Here is a 17,500-nt window from a genome sequence, read left to right as displayed (position 1 = left end):
ATGCATATATATATATATATTTACATACATATTTGTGTGTGTGCCTGTATACAGACATGCAAACATAAATGCATGTACACGCACATGCATATGTATATATATATATATATATATATATATATATATATATATATATATATATATATATATATATTTAATTATATGTATTTATTCTATCCTAATAAATAATAATTCTGATAGAATAAATGGGTTAATAGAAACCAAGGTAGCAAAGATCACAAAATAACTGTGGTGTAATTCCTGTTGGTGAGGCAGAAACTCCTTGATATTTTGGGTATTTGAGTATATATATATATATGCACATGCATATATGTATATATAACACCTTAAAATTTCAAACAAGCATTTTAATATGGGTACGACCGCCTTTGGCAGTACTTACAGCTTGAATTCTACAAGGTATGGACTCGTACAAAGTTTGAATTGTTTCCAAAGGAAGTTTTGTCCATTCTTCAGCTAAAACACTCTCCAGTTCTTGTAGTGATGACGGTGGAGGATATCGACTCCTTACCTGTTTATCTAGAATGCACTATCAAATTTCGATAATATTGAAATCTGGGGACTGCGGTGGCCAGATAAAATGTTCAATTTCACTAAAATGTTCCTCGTGCCATTCAGTAGCAACTTCTGCTGTGTGAATCGGTGAATTATCATCCTGAAAGATTGTGTTTCCCTCCGGAAACATTTCCGCAACCATACGATGAATTTGATCAGATAAAATGCTAAAATAGTCTTCACTATTAATTCTGCCATGAAGGGAAACCATTGGGCCGGCGGATTTCCAATATAGAGCCTGGGTCAAATGCTTCTTTTGGCTGTCTCCACACGTATACTCGGCGGTGGTCAGAAATAAGGTAAAGGATTACTCGTCTGAGAAAATAACATTCTTCCACTTCTCTACGGACCAATTCTGTAGGTTTTTACTCCACTCTAAAGGCTTTGCAACGTTTGTTTTTGAAAGTAGTGGTTTTCTGATTGCACCCCTCCCGTGAAATCCGGCTTTGTGCAGCTCTCGGCGAACAGTTTTTGCGGAAACTGGGTTCTCGAGGTGGTCATTAAGTTCTGCAGTAATTTTGGGAGCTGTACTTTTGTGATCCTTTCTACAATTCGCATAAGAGTCCGACGGTTCCTATCTGAAAGTTTTGGTTTTCTTCCGAAGTTTTGTTTCAACGAGGTTTTTCCCTCTTTCTCAAAGGCTGTCATTACTTTCGAAACAGTACTTCTTGATACACCAAACATTTCGGCCGTTTTCGTCACACCAGAGCCTGCCATACGAGCATCAACAATTTGACGTGTTTGAAAGTCCGATTGATCTTTCATTTTAATGAATTTTAATTACCTTTTTCTAATGATATCTGAAATGAAACAGCGATTTTAGCAAAACATATTAAGCAACACTAATAATAAATCAAAAAAACATAAAAATAAAGAAGCTTTTGACACATACACACATACACACACACATACACACACACACACACACATATATATATATATATATATATATATATATATATATATATATAATTATGATAATAATATTAGGGTTAAAAATCAATTTAATTTAATTTATCAAAATTAAAATTAAATTAAATTTCACAGTATATAAATATATAAATATATAAATATATAATTTAGAGAAAAAACCACAATTATTGAATTCACCCATGAAAATCCACGGTCACATATAGAAAAATCTAAGTAAATACATTAAAAAGACCTATAATAAATATACAAAGTAATAAATATTAAAAAAATAAAATAATAAAATAGTAAAATAATAAAATAATAAAATAATATTATTTTAATATTTATAACTTTGTATTTTTATTATAGGTCTTTTTAGTGTATTTACTTACTAAATTTTTCTATATGTAACTGCGGATTTTCATAGATGACTTCAATACTTGCGGTTTTTTTCTCTAAATTATATATATATATATAAAGGTGCATATGGATATATTCATATAAACTTCCACAAACATGCAAATATATAAACAAATGCACGCACCAAAGATACGTTCACGAACATAAGTGCACACGTATATGTATACGTATACATATACGTATACTTATATCTCTACACGTATATGGATCTACATGCACATGAATGAATCTAGAGGCATGCAGGAATTCACAGTCTCAGTCAAATTCTCACACTTTCGCGTACATATACATACATACACACACATACATGCCTACATACATACATACATACATACATACATATACATACATATATATAGATATATATATATATATATATATATATATATATATATATATATATATATATATATATATATATATATATATATATATATATATATATATATATATATATATATATATATATATATATATATATATATATATATATATATATATATATATATATATATATATATATATACAGGAATAGCCAGTAAGAGCCATGGAGGTAGAATCCGAATGAGAACGAAGATCCGGTGGTAATCCGGGTGGAGTGCTGGTTATGTAGCTGAGGAGATGTACCGAAAGTTCGAGAAATAGTTAGGATGAGAGTCAAAGAGCGTAGCAAGTTCAGTCAGGCAAGATCAAATTGAGGTGACCAGGAGAACGTATGTAATATATTGTTCAAATTTACAGAAAACAAAAGACAGGTGTAGGAACAACAAGCAGCTGTATTGGTTTAACACTCGGAAAGAATGGCAAAGTCGTTTACGTTTCGAACCTACGCTCTTCGTCGAAAGGATTAAGAGCGGAGAAGAGAGAATGAAAACAATGTTGGGATTAACGGTTCAATATGACCAAATAGCCAGGAGAAGGCTAAATGAAAGGTAGATAATGACAGTGACTCGGCGGAACGAATCTAATCTCGTGCGCGTGTGAGTATGTGAGAATAGTGCTCATGTGTATGTATGTGTGGGTAAGCTGAAAAATATGTGTACCTGCCTGTGTGTATGTGTGTAAGTGACCCAGTGCGTACATTATGTGGAGTAATATGCGTTATGTGTGTTATCTACTTGTATGTGTGTCTGCATATGGATGTGTGTACTATGTGCGCGGTTATCATGTGTGTGCATGCGCATTGGCCTGGTGTGTGCGTATGTGTACATGTAACCTAGTGTATGTGCTGTGTGGAGTGATGTGCATTTTGCGTATTTGTGTGTGCGTGGGCGCGTATGGACCTGTATATATGTGTGAGGCTAACGTGTGTGTGTGTGTGCGTGAACAAACACTTGTGTTCTGCAGTTGATATGTGCTTGTCCAGGTGGTATGTATACGTGTGTATGTGTGTATGTGACTGTGAATATATAGTGCGCATGTATACAGTGTATGTTTGTACCATTGCAAAACAAAAAATATGTACAAGGGACGATCTGCTAGACTAAATCTTTCACGGGCAGCAGCCCAATATGGCCGCATGGCCGCGGACCGATGATCGAAGCAAGTAAAAAAAATTTTTTTTAAATGAAGGATTAAAACATAATTGACGAAATTAAACTCGACACAAAAATAAGCAGCCAGTCAAGACATACCCAAATAACAGCCGTGATTGATTTAGTTTATTAAATAAACTTAATAAATCACTACTTCTAGTTTTAACATTTCCCTTCTAAAAATTGCATTGGCGTGAAGCTGGAATCGCAATATAAGAATTCAATTCAAATGTACTATTATACGTGTATGTATGTATTCTGTCTGTATGTATGTAAACATTTATAGTTAGTTTTACTGACATTTAAAGTTGGTCTTACTATGAAAATAATGATTGCATTGATTCGTTAGCGTGATGGGATAACAAATTAATTCTATCTACAGACGGAATAATAATCTATCACAATAGATAACATGCCAAGATAATTCGAAAAATACATCACGGCACAACTAACTCTTCTCCTCGCTAGCAGAGAGAGAAAAGGATGAACTTACAATCTATGATCCAACACTCTGTTCTCCATCTCGCTCCTATTCAGTTTACTACGTTAAGATCCAGTCGTCTCACTCAAGATTGAATATTTTAGTTCAAATATTTATTATTATAAAGGCGGCGAGCTGGCAGAATCGTTAGCACGCCGGACGAAATGTTTAGCAGTATTTCGTTTGTCTTTACGTCCTGAGTTCAAATGCCACCGAGGTCGACTTTGCCTTTCATCCTTTCGGAGTCGATAAATTAAGTACCAGTTGTTACTGGAGTCGATCTAATCGACCGGCCTCTTCCCCCCAAATTTCTAGGCTTTGTTCCTAGAGTAGAAAAAAATATTTATTTTTGTTATAGATGCAAAGCCACTGCTTATTTATTAGAATGAGAGTGTGGGGGTTTATTCCTGTTTCTAATGTTACAGTTAACATATGTGATATTGGAGGGATGTAGCAGAAAACCGAAATCTCAGACTTATCTCTAAAGGCTGGCTTCTCGTGAATGATTCTATACAATTGTGTGTGTGTGTGTTTGTGTATGTGTGTACTTGCGTATATGTGTTTCAGCTTTTTGTAATCTGCTCTCTCCTTTTCTCGTACTCTCTGCTCTCCTTCTCGCCTCTTTTCTTTATGTATTTGTCTTGTTCGCATTTCATAAATAATTGTGTATCTGTGAGTGTGACTGTATCTGGTGCTTGAGTTATTGTGCCTCTGTGTGTGTGTGTGCGAACGCGTAAATCAAGCTGGGACAGGAGACAAACAAGAACACGTCTTCCTTGTTCCAGCTACAACGGAGAGAAAGGAAGAAAGATGGCCGATGGTCACGTGGGAGCCACATGATCAGGGGAGGAGGAGTAAGGGAGAGAGAGTGACAGAGTAATAGGATAGAATAGTGGGAGAAGAGAAGGTAAAAGAATAAGAGATAGAAAAAGAGAGAAAACTGAAAGAGTAAAAAGATTGTATAGAGTGCGAATCAGAATTATTAAGATAAAACTTACTTGGAAAAGGATGCGTGGCGTATGCTCGAAATACGAGACTAGAAAAACAGTCAACAATTGATGAAGGGTCGTTCTTTATGTTATTTGTTTTCCATTTGTGTCTTTCGTTGTTCGAAAGAATAGTTCATGTTCCATGTACTCGTGCTTCGTACTTTTTTGTTGTACACGTTTCGTGATGTCCTGTGCCCACATATGCATATATATACGTATAGATGTAAGTATGTACATATACGCATGTATATATGCATATATATATTATTTATATTATTATATGATTGAACGCCATGCATCCTCTTTCAAGTAAAATTTATCTTAATAATTCTGATGCGCACTCTATACGATCGTTTTACTCTTTCATTTTTCTCTCTTTTTCTATCTCTTATTCTTTTATCTCCTCTTCTCCCACTATTCTGTCCTATTACTCTGTAACTCTCTCTCCCTCACTCCTCCTCCCTTGCTCACGTGACCATCGGTCATCTTTCTTCCTTTCTCTCCGTTGTAGCTGGAACAAGGAAGGCGTGTTCTTGTTTGTCTCCTGTCCTAGCTTGATTTACGCGTTCGCCACCACAACCTCATTTAGGCTTAGCAGCCCTTCCTGTATGTTTTCACTGTCTTGTTTATGTTACCTATTTTGATCCTCCGCAAAATCCCAAATTTTATTTAATTTGCTTTGCGGGAGCAACTGTTTTATCGAAAGCGTATATTGTTGTTAAATGCTCGAAATATAAGACTAGAAATATATATATATTATTCATATTACCAATTGTTGTATTCATTTAAGTAACTTCTACAAAATTTAGTAGAATAAAAATATATTTGCTTCGTCTGAAAGCTCTTAGTAATTGTTATTTCTTTGTTAATGTGCCTTTATTGTATGATATCTTATTATTTACGAAAGCAAACATCATTTCTAGTTGCATTCCTTATTTTATTTTATTCAGATCAACTTTTAATAGATTTCGTAATTCAGGCGTATTTCCAATAATTTATTTTTCTGATAGTATTTGTTTAATATAATATTCTACGTTTTCTATATATCACCAGATTCACTCATTTCCAGTCTGTCTCTGTTATATTTTAAACCGACACCGGAAATAGATAAGGCATTTATACAAGAAAATGGATATTACAAGAGTTGTTCGAAACTCAGAGAGATACGTTCGCGACTTGGTTATAAATTTAAATTAAAGATGTTTTCTGCTAATTACATCTTCATGAATGTAGCAATGAAAAAATGACTTCGTATGCAATTTGGTTAACGAAAAGGAATCCAAAACTTTCTAAGATATGACCTGAACATTTTAGATTTGTTTTCAAATGTAACACTATTGGTTTCAAATTGTGGCACAAGGCTTGCAACTTCGGGTAAGGGGGTAAGTCGACAACATCGATTCTAGTGTTCAACTGGAATTTATTTTATCGGTCCCGAAAGGAGGAAAGGTAAAGTTGACCTTCGGGAAATTTGAACTCAAAACGTAAAAACGGACGAAAAGCCGTTAAGTATTTTACCCGGCGTGCTAACGATTTTGTCGGCTCACCGCCTTAAATGTAAAACATATTAACAATTATAATCTATAGATATTTATAAAGCAATAGGCCATAAGATAGGCAACGGAAACGACATAGAATAAAAGAAATGCAGGATGTTTTTAGTAAAAGCAGGATGGGAAACAGAACAGTAGTACACTTTATAATGACAGCTCTAGGGTAAAATCCAGCCATGTGTTCCCTCTGACGATTAAAACGTACCCCATCAGGGTACGTTTTAATCGCCAGACGGAAGCAAGTTATAGAAGACATTTTGAGATTCCATTTAGTCTGGACAGTTATTGTGAACGTTTATTCCAACAGCATTTTGTGGAAGATTATTCAAAGTTCTGATGTCTAAATGCAGGAAGATTTAATCCATAATTTAAGTTTTGGCATGAGAAACGTAGAAAATGTACTGTCAAAGAATTATAAATGTCAGTCTTGTTATAAAGATATTAAAGTTTTAACTTCCCAAGTCTTTACTCTATAAATTTTCGTTAGCTCATCTACATAAAGCATTGCCAAAGTTGGAAAGATGTTTTCTTAGAAACTAAAGTAAATTTCGAGAAAAATTGAACCAAGGGGTATAAAATAAATCAACACAGGGTCAGTCAGTAACTTATATATATATTCTCTTTTACTCTCTTTTACTTGTTTCAGTTATCTGACTGTGGCCATGCTGGAGCACCACCTTTAGTCGAGTAAATCGACTCCAGGACTTATTCTCTGTATATATATATATATATATATATATATATATATATATATATATATATACATATATATATATATATATATATATATATATATATATATATATATATATATATATATATATATATATATATGTTTGTGTTTATCTGTTTTTCCCCCCAACACCGCCTGACAACCGATGCTGGTGTGTTTACGTCCCCGTAACTTAGCGGTTCGGCAAAAGAGACCGATAGAATAAGTACTAGGATTCCAAAGAATAAGTCCTGGAGTCGATTTACTCGACTAAAGGCAGTGTAGTGTGTGTGTGTGTGTGTGTGTGTGTGTGTGTGTGTGTGTGTGTGTGTGTGTAAAAGTGCTGTAATTTAAACTGAAAGTAGTCTAAACTACAGCCATTTTAGTTTCCATGAAGCTTTGATGGAACAATCTGAATTTTCAATATTCTTGACCTTGATATCATATATTCCGCAGATTGGTTGAATCCGACCTACTCACATAACTCAGCGAGATTAAGTGAGCTTTCCTCTACACACACATGAACACACTTGCACGCACAAATGCACACACACATACATACTTACGGGCTCATACTCGCATGCTCACACTCACACGTACATATACATATATAAAAGATGAGACTCTCCAGTAGTTTCTGAGAATGACATTCAGTCCTTCAGTCGACTTCTTGAATTGAGTATGTGGTTGAGTATTCCGCAGACACATGTACCATTTTCTTTTCCCTTTCATTCACCTATTTATCAAACACGCCAATGAATAAGTTAAAACAATAGTTTGATTGTGGAATGAATGGAAATTGATATGGGCAGGTGGGTAGCCGCCTTGTGATTGAAATACAACTGTCTACAGAAATAGAAAGAAAATTCACTAGCTGCACCCACACGCACACACTCACACACACACACACACACACACACACACATACACACACACACACACACATACACACACACACACACACACACAATTTCATGGCCGGCAGGTTCACCGTCATCAATTCCCGTTTTAGGTTCTTTTTTTTTTCAATAAAGTAGTTTTTAACTATTAATGGCGAGATACTATGGATATATTTTTTCGGTAAACTTTCCCCGCGGTGAACTTTCTTCGCGGTGAATTGATGGCAGTGAACTTTCCCTGCGGTGAATTGATGGCGGTAAACTTACCTGTAATCACACAATTTGACCCTTTTGTTTGGTTGTTATAAAAGAAAAACAGAATAGATACCTTGAAAAAGGGTCTTTCTATGTCCGGATATCGCAGAATACCCACGTCTACTATACTACGCTCGATATTGTCGGCAGCCACAAAAACTGAGAAAAAATCTTTTACTGCAGCCCCAGTAGCTGCAACAATGTTTGCGAAATCAATAATGTTGATTTCTGTGTCAGTTAAAACATCCATATCGTTGATCAGATTGGCAAACCATGCTTCTACTTGATAAATCTAGAACATAATATTGCATAGAAGAAATAAATTTAAGAAATGTACAGGATTTTTCCAACCATAAATGACTGGAAAAATAAATCAGAAATGATACAAAATCGGTAGATTAAACTGCAGAGGCTCGATTTGAACAGAAATCACATCAATCTGTACGATTTCAATTCTCACAGGTGAAATTTTTCCTCTTCTGACTAAAATATAAAATAAAACAAAAGTTTACTTCATTTGATGATGTTAACTTTTTTTATATACAAGGGTTGGACAAAATAATGGAAACACCTTAAAATTTCAAACAACCTTATTTTAATATTGAGTAATACCGCCTTTGGTAGTAATTATAGCTTGAATTCTACAAGGTATGGACTCGTACAAAGTTTGAATTGTTTCCAAAGGAAGTTTTGTCCATTCTTCAGCTAAAACAGTCTCCAATTCTTGTAGTGATGATGGTAGAGGATATCAACTCCTTACTTGTTTTCTAAAATGTACCATAAATGTTCAATGATATTGACATCTGGAGACTGTGGTGGCCAGATAAGATGTTCAGCTTCACTAAAATGTTCCTCGTGCCATTCAGTAACAACTTTAGATGTGTGAATTGGTGCATTATCTTCCTGAAAGATTGCGTTTCCCTTCGGAAACATTTCTGCAACCATACGTTGAATTTGATCAGATAAAATTCTTAAATAGTCTTCACTATTAATTCTGCCATGAAGGGAAACCATTGGGCCGGCGGATTTCCAATATATAGCCCCCCAGCTCATCACCCTCTTCCATGTTTAACAGCTGGAAGAAGGCAGTCTGGGTCAAATGCCTCTTTTGGCTATCTCCACACGTATACTCGGCCGGTGGTCGGAAATAAGGTAAAGGATTACTCGTCTGAAAAAATAACATTCTTCCACTTCTCTACGGACCAATTCTGTAGGTTTTTACTCCGTTCTAATCGCTTTGCAACGTTTGTTTTTGAAAGTAGTGGTTTTATGCTTGCGGCCCTCCCGTGAAATCCAGCTTTGTGCAGCCCCCGGTGAACGGTTTTTGCGGAAACTGGGTTCTAGAGGTGGTCATTAAGCTCTGCAGTAATTTTGGGAGCTGTACTTTTGTGATCCTTTCTAATAATTTGCGTAAGAGTCGGACGGTCCCTATCTGAAAGTTTTGGTTTTCTTCCGGAGTTTTGTTTCGACGAGGTTTTCCCTCTTTCTCAAAGGCTGTCATAACTTTCAAGACAGTACTTCTTGATACACCAACCATTTCGGCTGTTTTCGTTGCGCTAGCGCCTGCCATACGAGCACCATCAATCTGACATGTTTGAAAGTCCGATAGATCAGTCATTTTAATGAATTTTAATTACCTTTTTCTGGTGATATCTAGAAAAAACAGCAATTTTAGCAAAACATATTAAGCAACACTAATAATAAATCAAAAAACATAAAAATAAAGAAGCTTTTGACAGTTTTTAAAGATATTTCAAAATTATGATGCTTTGATGCTAAGTGTTTCCATTATTTTGTCCAACCCCTGTAAATATCTGAAAGAAAATCAAAGCACTGGATTAAACAGTACAAAAAGCATTTCTAGCTTGCAGCTGAGATATCCAACAGAGTAGATTTTACTTTTCGACTTAGCGAAGGATATACTAACGAAATAAGTACCAGTTGTTTGCAAGAATCAGTTCAATGCTCAGTATCTCAATTTGATATTCAATGCGACAGACAGTATAATCAAGATAAGAGGATGCTGGACAAGGATGCTTGCTTCTTTGTAACTATTTTCAGATTTCACAATTCTGCATTGTAATCTGTTTCCGTTCGATTCCATGTTCGGGGGGTTATGTATTATAACCCTAAACTGCACAAGTATAAAACTAGTGGACTGTAACAAGTATATACATTCGTTATCACAATGAATTATTCATAACTTTCAGCCGATTATTCATCACAACTTCACAATAGATGGGATTTCTAATTTAAGCACAAGGCCAGAAATCGACTGGTACTTTGTCTTATAGACTCCAAAAGGATGAAAGACGAAGTTGACCTCGGCAGAATTAGAACTCAAAACATAAAGTGCTAGAAGAAATACTGTAAAGTATTTTGTCTGACGCTCTAACGATTCTGCTAGATTATTGCTTTTACTTGCATTTAGATATAAGATTAACTAATGCTTGATTAACTAATGTATTCGCTGCCAATTTACCTTACATTTGTATTAAAAAATTCAGAGTGTCTCTGATTCTGATACAAGAAGATACTTATTTGTCTCGTTTTAACTGACTGCAAATTAAGTCCCATTTCTTAGAAAATGGTATGCAATAGATTTGGACCTCTTCAATGAAGAAATTGTCCAGCGACGACTAGATTCAAAACGGTGTTACTTCCTGTAACTCATTAAGGTTTTATTAGGCATGCAACTTAGATGTGTCGAATAGCCTTTATTTCCCTCCTCTCAATGTTATGCTTATTCCAGACTTTGAGATCTTAAATTAGGCGCCTACAAGATATCACTTGAAATAATTTTCCTTGAGAATAACTTTCTCCTTACCTAAACAAAGCAGTAGATGTCAATAAAATTAATGTCGCAGCAATTAATTAGTGATTTGCAAGTCGTCTATCTAAATATATTTATATATGCTGGTTTAGCAGACAAATTAATTATCAATCACATCTCTTTTTGCGATTTGTTCATTTCAGTAAACTTCACATACGATCCAGTGCCATGAAGCCTTAGAAAAATCATAACAAATGAGATAACATATCTTATTCACAGATGGTCTTTCTGTTCTATCCTAAGATTTAAATGGCGACATATTGCTCATGTATTCTAAGTAAATGGAAAATACAGGATATTAATCCAAGATGAACGCAGACACAATCGATTGTGGAGAAAATATTCATAAACTTTGCCGGTTAAGTGAAAGACACTCAGACTTGAAAACTTACAATTGGTCAGAAAATGACTAACAAAATAATTCCATAATTAAGATTGTTTTAAAATTATATTTAAATCATTAAATATATAACTCGATGGACTCATAAGTTTGCAGAAAACAGTAAACAGAAAACAGTGGGGCGGGGAAGTTTCTGAAATCATTACTTAAGCACCTCAGAAAAGGGTAAAGTGTTGAGTAATGTAAGTAATAGCAAAAGAAGATACATCAGAAATACCTAAGACAAATTATAAAGCATAATTTTTTTCTACACTTCAGGTATATTGTTATATGTTTATCCACAATAGATTTATCACAGTTTATCTAAGCAGGAAGCATTTACTAATGAATCTGTGAAAATTTATTTCAACTAATATAAAGTAACATTTATTAATGCTATTAGCATTCCTTCTGGGGTCGATGAGCTGGCAGAACCGTTAACACTCTGGGCAAAATGCTTAACGGCATTTCATCCGTCTGTACGTTCTGAGTTCAACTTCCGCCGAAGTCGACTTTATTTTTCATCCTTTCGAGGTCGATAAAATAAGTACCAGCTTAGCACTGAAGTCGATATAATCGACTTAGTCTCTACCTCGAAATTGCTGGTCTTGAGCTAAAATTTGAAAACAATTTCATCTTTTCTACTTACGATTATAATTTCAATTGATTGAAAGTTATTTTTGAATCATATCTTTATGCATGGTAACCCACATTTAAATATATTTTCTTCGTATAAACAAGAGACTTACCAAATATTCCAGCAACATTATTTGGTTTTGCCTAATCAGAGAGCATCTACCTAGCCAATTTAGTAAATGACTGAAGAAATGTATTCAAACTTATTCTTTGAATTCCTAACCCAATGACTATTCTGGAGAAAAGGTCCCTTCTTTAAGATTGCATCATTGTTATTACTACTAGATAAGCGTCTTAAGGTCTAAGTCCCAGAATCATTAGAGCATTTTACTATTTTCTGGCAATGGCTCTGTAAAAGGAAATACACGAATCGGTAAAACCAAAATATTTAAAATCAACTAAATCGAATCTACCTCAACTGTTATAAGTAGATTCTAGGATCAATAATTTGCGTACAGCTTTTGAAATTAATTAGTAATAAGGTCATAATTTAATTGAACTACGTGACAAGTAAACCAATCGATACAAGTATATTACCTTATCTTGCTCAGGACTTCCATCGAATTTAAACCAATTCGTTTCTTGGAAGGTCAAATAATCGGAATTTCTGTATTTGCTTCCTTCCATTTCTTTAATTAAGACATTTTGGTTCATTACACCAAGATACTCCTCAAACGGAATTTCGTTGTCTTTGTATTCATCCCTCATCTGTAATTTTTTCATCAATCTGTTAGTTCCGGCAATCATAACCTGAAAAACAAAAGTTAAAATGCAAACTCTTGTAGATTTCGTTCATAAACATGCTCACGCTCAACGACCAATATGCCAATATGTGTGATATTTGTATAGTTATATATAAAAATAGTCAAACATAGGTTAACATTAAGTTATAACATTAACTTACACTAGAGTATCATGTTTTATTTTTATAAGAATAAGGTTAGCAGTTACTTCAAAGTTTCAACTTGGTGGTCTTTATCAGACTGTAAATTTCTTTGTATTTTCAAGCCTTATTTTGGAGGTTCATCTTGTGAGTAGAACAAAGTTATTGCAAAACTTGATTTTCTCTATTAAAGATGTCATACATCCCAAAGCAGTTAATTTAGAGTTAGAAGCTTCCATGTACAAAATTCATTAAAAAATGAAAATATCCACTATATACATAGATTTTTTTTAACAATCCTTAAAGTTTAGTTAAAAACTTTGGAAAGAACATATAAAAACTCACCAATTTACCATCAAAGGAATCTATATTCAAGAAAATCGAAAGACCGTACAACGAAGCACTCTACAATAGTGGGTTCGGTGATAAATCTAATATATATATATATATATATATATATATATATATATATATATATATATATATAGAGAGAGAGAGAGAGAGAGAGAGAGAGAGAGAGCTTATATTTGTTAACCTTTTCCTTAAAAAATTTAATACATAAGCATTCTTCATAGAATTACTGCGTGATCCTTCAGTTTAATGTTAAATAGTTTTTACATATAACCTCATATAAAAACAAATATTAATATATAAGTGTATGTGTGTGTGTGTAGATAGATAAATAGATAGATAGATAGATAGATAGATAGATAGATAGATAGATAGATAGATAGATAGATAGATAGATAGATAGAAACATACATACATACATACATACATACATACATACATACAAACATACATACATACGTGCGTGTGTTATACGTATATATATATACATATATATATATATATATATATATATATATATATATATATATATATATATATATATATATATATATATATATATATATATATATATATATATATATATATATATATATATATATATATATATATATATATATATATTATTAATATATGTTAAGAAAAGTGTGGAGGATAATCTTCGTTGCAAGGCCGCTGACATAGCAGAACAGATTGATGTCAGTCCCAGAACAGCTGTCAGGTATCTCCACAAACGCGGCTACTATGGCAGAGCCACTTCTCTGACCAGCTAACATCAAGCGGAGAAAAAACTAGACCAGTGAGATGGTGGAGAGGCCAGTAGCATTTTGGGACACTGTCATATTCTCTGATAACTCCAGATTTGCTATATTTCCTTACAGTGGTAGAGTGTGGGTCTGGAAACTCTGTGATCAAGTATTTAACGCGGAAAGATTGCAGCCAACACAGCAGCTACTGTGTGATGGTGTAGGGGTCAATTTGGAGTAATGGTTGATCAGAGCTAGTGGAGTGTGAGGGAAACAAGCTCAGATATATATATATATATGTGTGTCCATATTACATAAAGGACTCCTTCAAATCTTCTCCAGTGGTGAAATAGTAAAAGAAGACTCTTGTTACACGGCTAAAATGACCCATGATTTGTTGGATGAGAATGGCATTAAAAATCATCCATGGCCAAGCTAGTAACCAGATATGAACCCTATTGAACACGTCTGGGACATAATGGACAGGACACTTCATAAAAAAGAGCAAGAAAGCATGTACAAAACCAGATCTTTTGAGATTACTGCATGAAACTTGGCAAGAATTTCCGCAAGACAATATTCATCATCTGATCAGTAACATGCCTAAAAAGTTCCTTGCATTCAAAAACGCAATGGGCATGTCTACTAAATATTAAATATTCACATTATAACAATTAATAAATAATTTAAGTGTATAATTTCAGATTTAAATTTAAATTTTAATGATTATAAAGGTGTCTATTTACTTCTGTCATGTCTGTGTGCATGCTTGTGCATATATATAAGCACTTGTATATATGTATACATGTACGTGTTTGTATGCCTATACTTGTACGTGTATATGTGTGTGCGTTAGTGCATGTGTGAATATGCGTAAGTGAATCAGTGTGTGTGTGTGTGTGTGTATGTGTGTGTGTGTAAATCTATAAATTTAGGCATAAATGTAACTGTAGCATCATGAATGAATTCCCTCGTTATGAAGATATCTTAATAAAGATATATTGTTATAAAATCTTCACACAATGAAAAATGTTAATATATACTCTTAACCTCTAATTATTTCAAATTTTGACGTTTTACGCACCAACATTCTTTTCTAACACAAAATAAAAACCTTCTACATCCCTAGCTGAGCATATATGGACTTTAATTTAATTCCTTTGTTTTTAAAATCGAAATGATTATTCTAAAGTCAGTAAGACCATTTGTGGCCGAAAGAGTTTCGATTGTGCACGAGTGAGGATCTAGAAGTATTACATGCAAATAAAAATTAAGAAACAAAAAGAATAAAATATTAATTACATGATACTTTAATAGATAAAAATAATTGATAAATTAATTGATAAAAATTAACTAAACAAAACCAATGAACTACAAATTAATTCTTAGCCAAATCGTAAAGAAATTCAACTATGATAGAACTAAGACACTGGCTAATTGTTAAATATTAGATTCACTTAATGTGTAAGACATTGTTTACAACAAGTTAGTAGAAGAAAACTCGTATTGTAACTCTCTGCCTAACGTCTTAATCCACGCAATAGTTCTAAGTTGACACACATACTAGATTTTTGTTTGTTTTGTTACGACTCAGAAGTACTAATTTACGATAAAAAGATTTATAGGAATGTCTGCATAAATATCTTTTAGCCACGACCATTGCATTGTCTTAATTTCGATACAGAATGTATAAATTACTCGCAAAATATAGATTTCTATGTTTTGAATTTTATTACTGTATGCTGGACTACATATATTTAAATATGACTGTGTTTCTGCATGTGTATTTTTGTATGAATTAATATAAAAATACATATACAGAAACTGAGATTTTAAAATATACTTCGATTAGCATATAATAATAAAATTCCAAACATACCCTACCTTTTGGTTAATTTCTCTTTTCTTCTATTTGAGTTTTTCTCGAGATATTAAAGGTTCATTAAACAATTTTCATAAATCTCTACTTTCACATGAGTTTACGTGTGTGCAAATATATGTACATGTGTATGAAAGTGAATAAGTGTGAGTATAGATATGTATGTATCGATGTTTATATATTTTATTACTTGTATATATATGTATGTGTGTATAAGCATCTTAGTATGTAAATATGTTTATGTATAATTGTACCTTTAATCACACGCAATTAATTCTGTCTGTCTGTCTCTCTCTCTCTCTCTCTCTCTCTCTGTGTATATATATATATATATATGTAGTGAAACTACCTCCTGCCATTAGATACAAAACTACTATCGCCATTACATACAATCTTCTCATTTAAATATAAATAAATGCGAGCGTAGTAGAGAACCCATTCCTTGTCCATCACGTGACTGATCATTATTCGAATCGGCAACTTCTTCGAACCCTTCCCGCCAGAACGCAAACTGACCAATCACGGCCCCTAATAAGGTCACGTGATAGAGTAAAATTCTGAAGCCATCGGGAGCCCATAGTTTGTTATAAATAGCTTTAACTCATACCCAATAATTTGTCTCGGTCCAGTTTCTCTTTGAGAACTGTTCCGTGTACCACACGACAGCAGCAGCAGCCAGCGACCACTTCAGCAGCTTCGTCCAGCCACGATGACCTCCGCCGTCGCCACATCAGCAACAAGAGTCTACTACTACTATCCAGCATCATCATCATGACCAACACGATTCTACGATTACTACTAACCAGCAACAATCGCTACCAGCGTCAACACGATTTACTATGTACACCACACCAAACTCCGCGGCACATCTCTCTCTTCGATTCTGTTAGGTGACTCAGCTTCACCACGGTAAATAAACAGACAAGAGTTCTTAAACAGACAAGAAATTCTCAGCCAGCGATGAACATCTGTATAACAAGAATCACGGCCGGGCATCGATGCCACGACATCACAACTAGTGATCAGCACTGCCACACTCAGCCTCTCCTCACTTTCACATACAGAACTTTTCCTATAGTGTACTAACGAACTGGTATAATTGCTCACGTGTCATTTACTGACTCTTTCTATCTGCTGTAATAACTCACACATGTATCACTCACATACACACTTTTCTTTGTATGACGGCCTGTCTTTGATTATGTTATTATATGTCGCATTCACACTCTCACACAGACATACATCTTTAACGCTACAATAAATATTTCTGTTATTCATCTAATACGGTTGTGGTCTTTCATTACTGGTCATCTATGTTATCGTCGCATAACATATCATCTATATCATCTTTGATATATATTCGTATGTTCGACCGTGTGACACGTTTAAAGAAAAGGAGTCCTCTGTTTTTCCATTCGTCACCATTTCTCCTTTTATGAGTTCGCACGGTCGTCCCTTACA

The 17,500-nt window shown here is 34.0% G+C and overlaps 1 protein-coding gene across 3 annotated transcripts in view; it reads right to left on the bottom strand.

Annotated features, from left to right (window-relative positions):
• LOC106877887 (uncharacterized) overlaps positions 1 to 17,500 on the bottom strand; it is a 168,405-nt gene that overhangs the window by 29,598 nt on the left and 121,307 nt on the right. For all 3 annotated transcript variants that reach the window (XM_014927039.3, XM_014926964.3, XM_014927110.3), the window contains 2 exons: positions 12,718 to 12,930; positions 8,406 to 8,624 (listed from right to left, as the gene is read on the bottom strand). In XM_014927039.3, coding sequence (XP_014782525.2) covers positions 8,406 to 8,624; positions 12,718 to 12,930 — 432 coding nt within the window. The remainder of the gene's footprint in view (positions 1 to 8,405; positions 8,625 to 12,717; positions 12,931 to 17,500) is intronic.

Source organism: Octopus bimaculoides, chromosome 4 (assembly GCF_046866305.1).
Source record: "Octopus bimaculoides isolate indiv1 chromosome 4, ASM4686630v1, whole genome shotgun sequence".
Lineage (NCBI taxonomy): Eukaryota > Metazoa > Mollusca > Cephalopoda > Octopoda > Octopodidae > Octopus > Octopus bimaculoides.
Note: the sequence above shows the minus strand (reverse complement) of the source record. Positions and strands in the feature narration are given on the sequence as shown.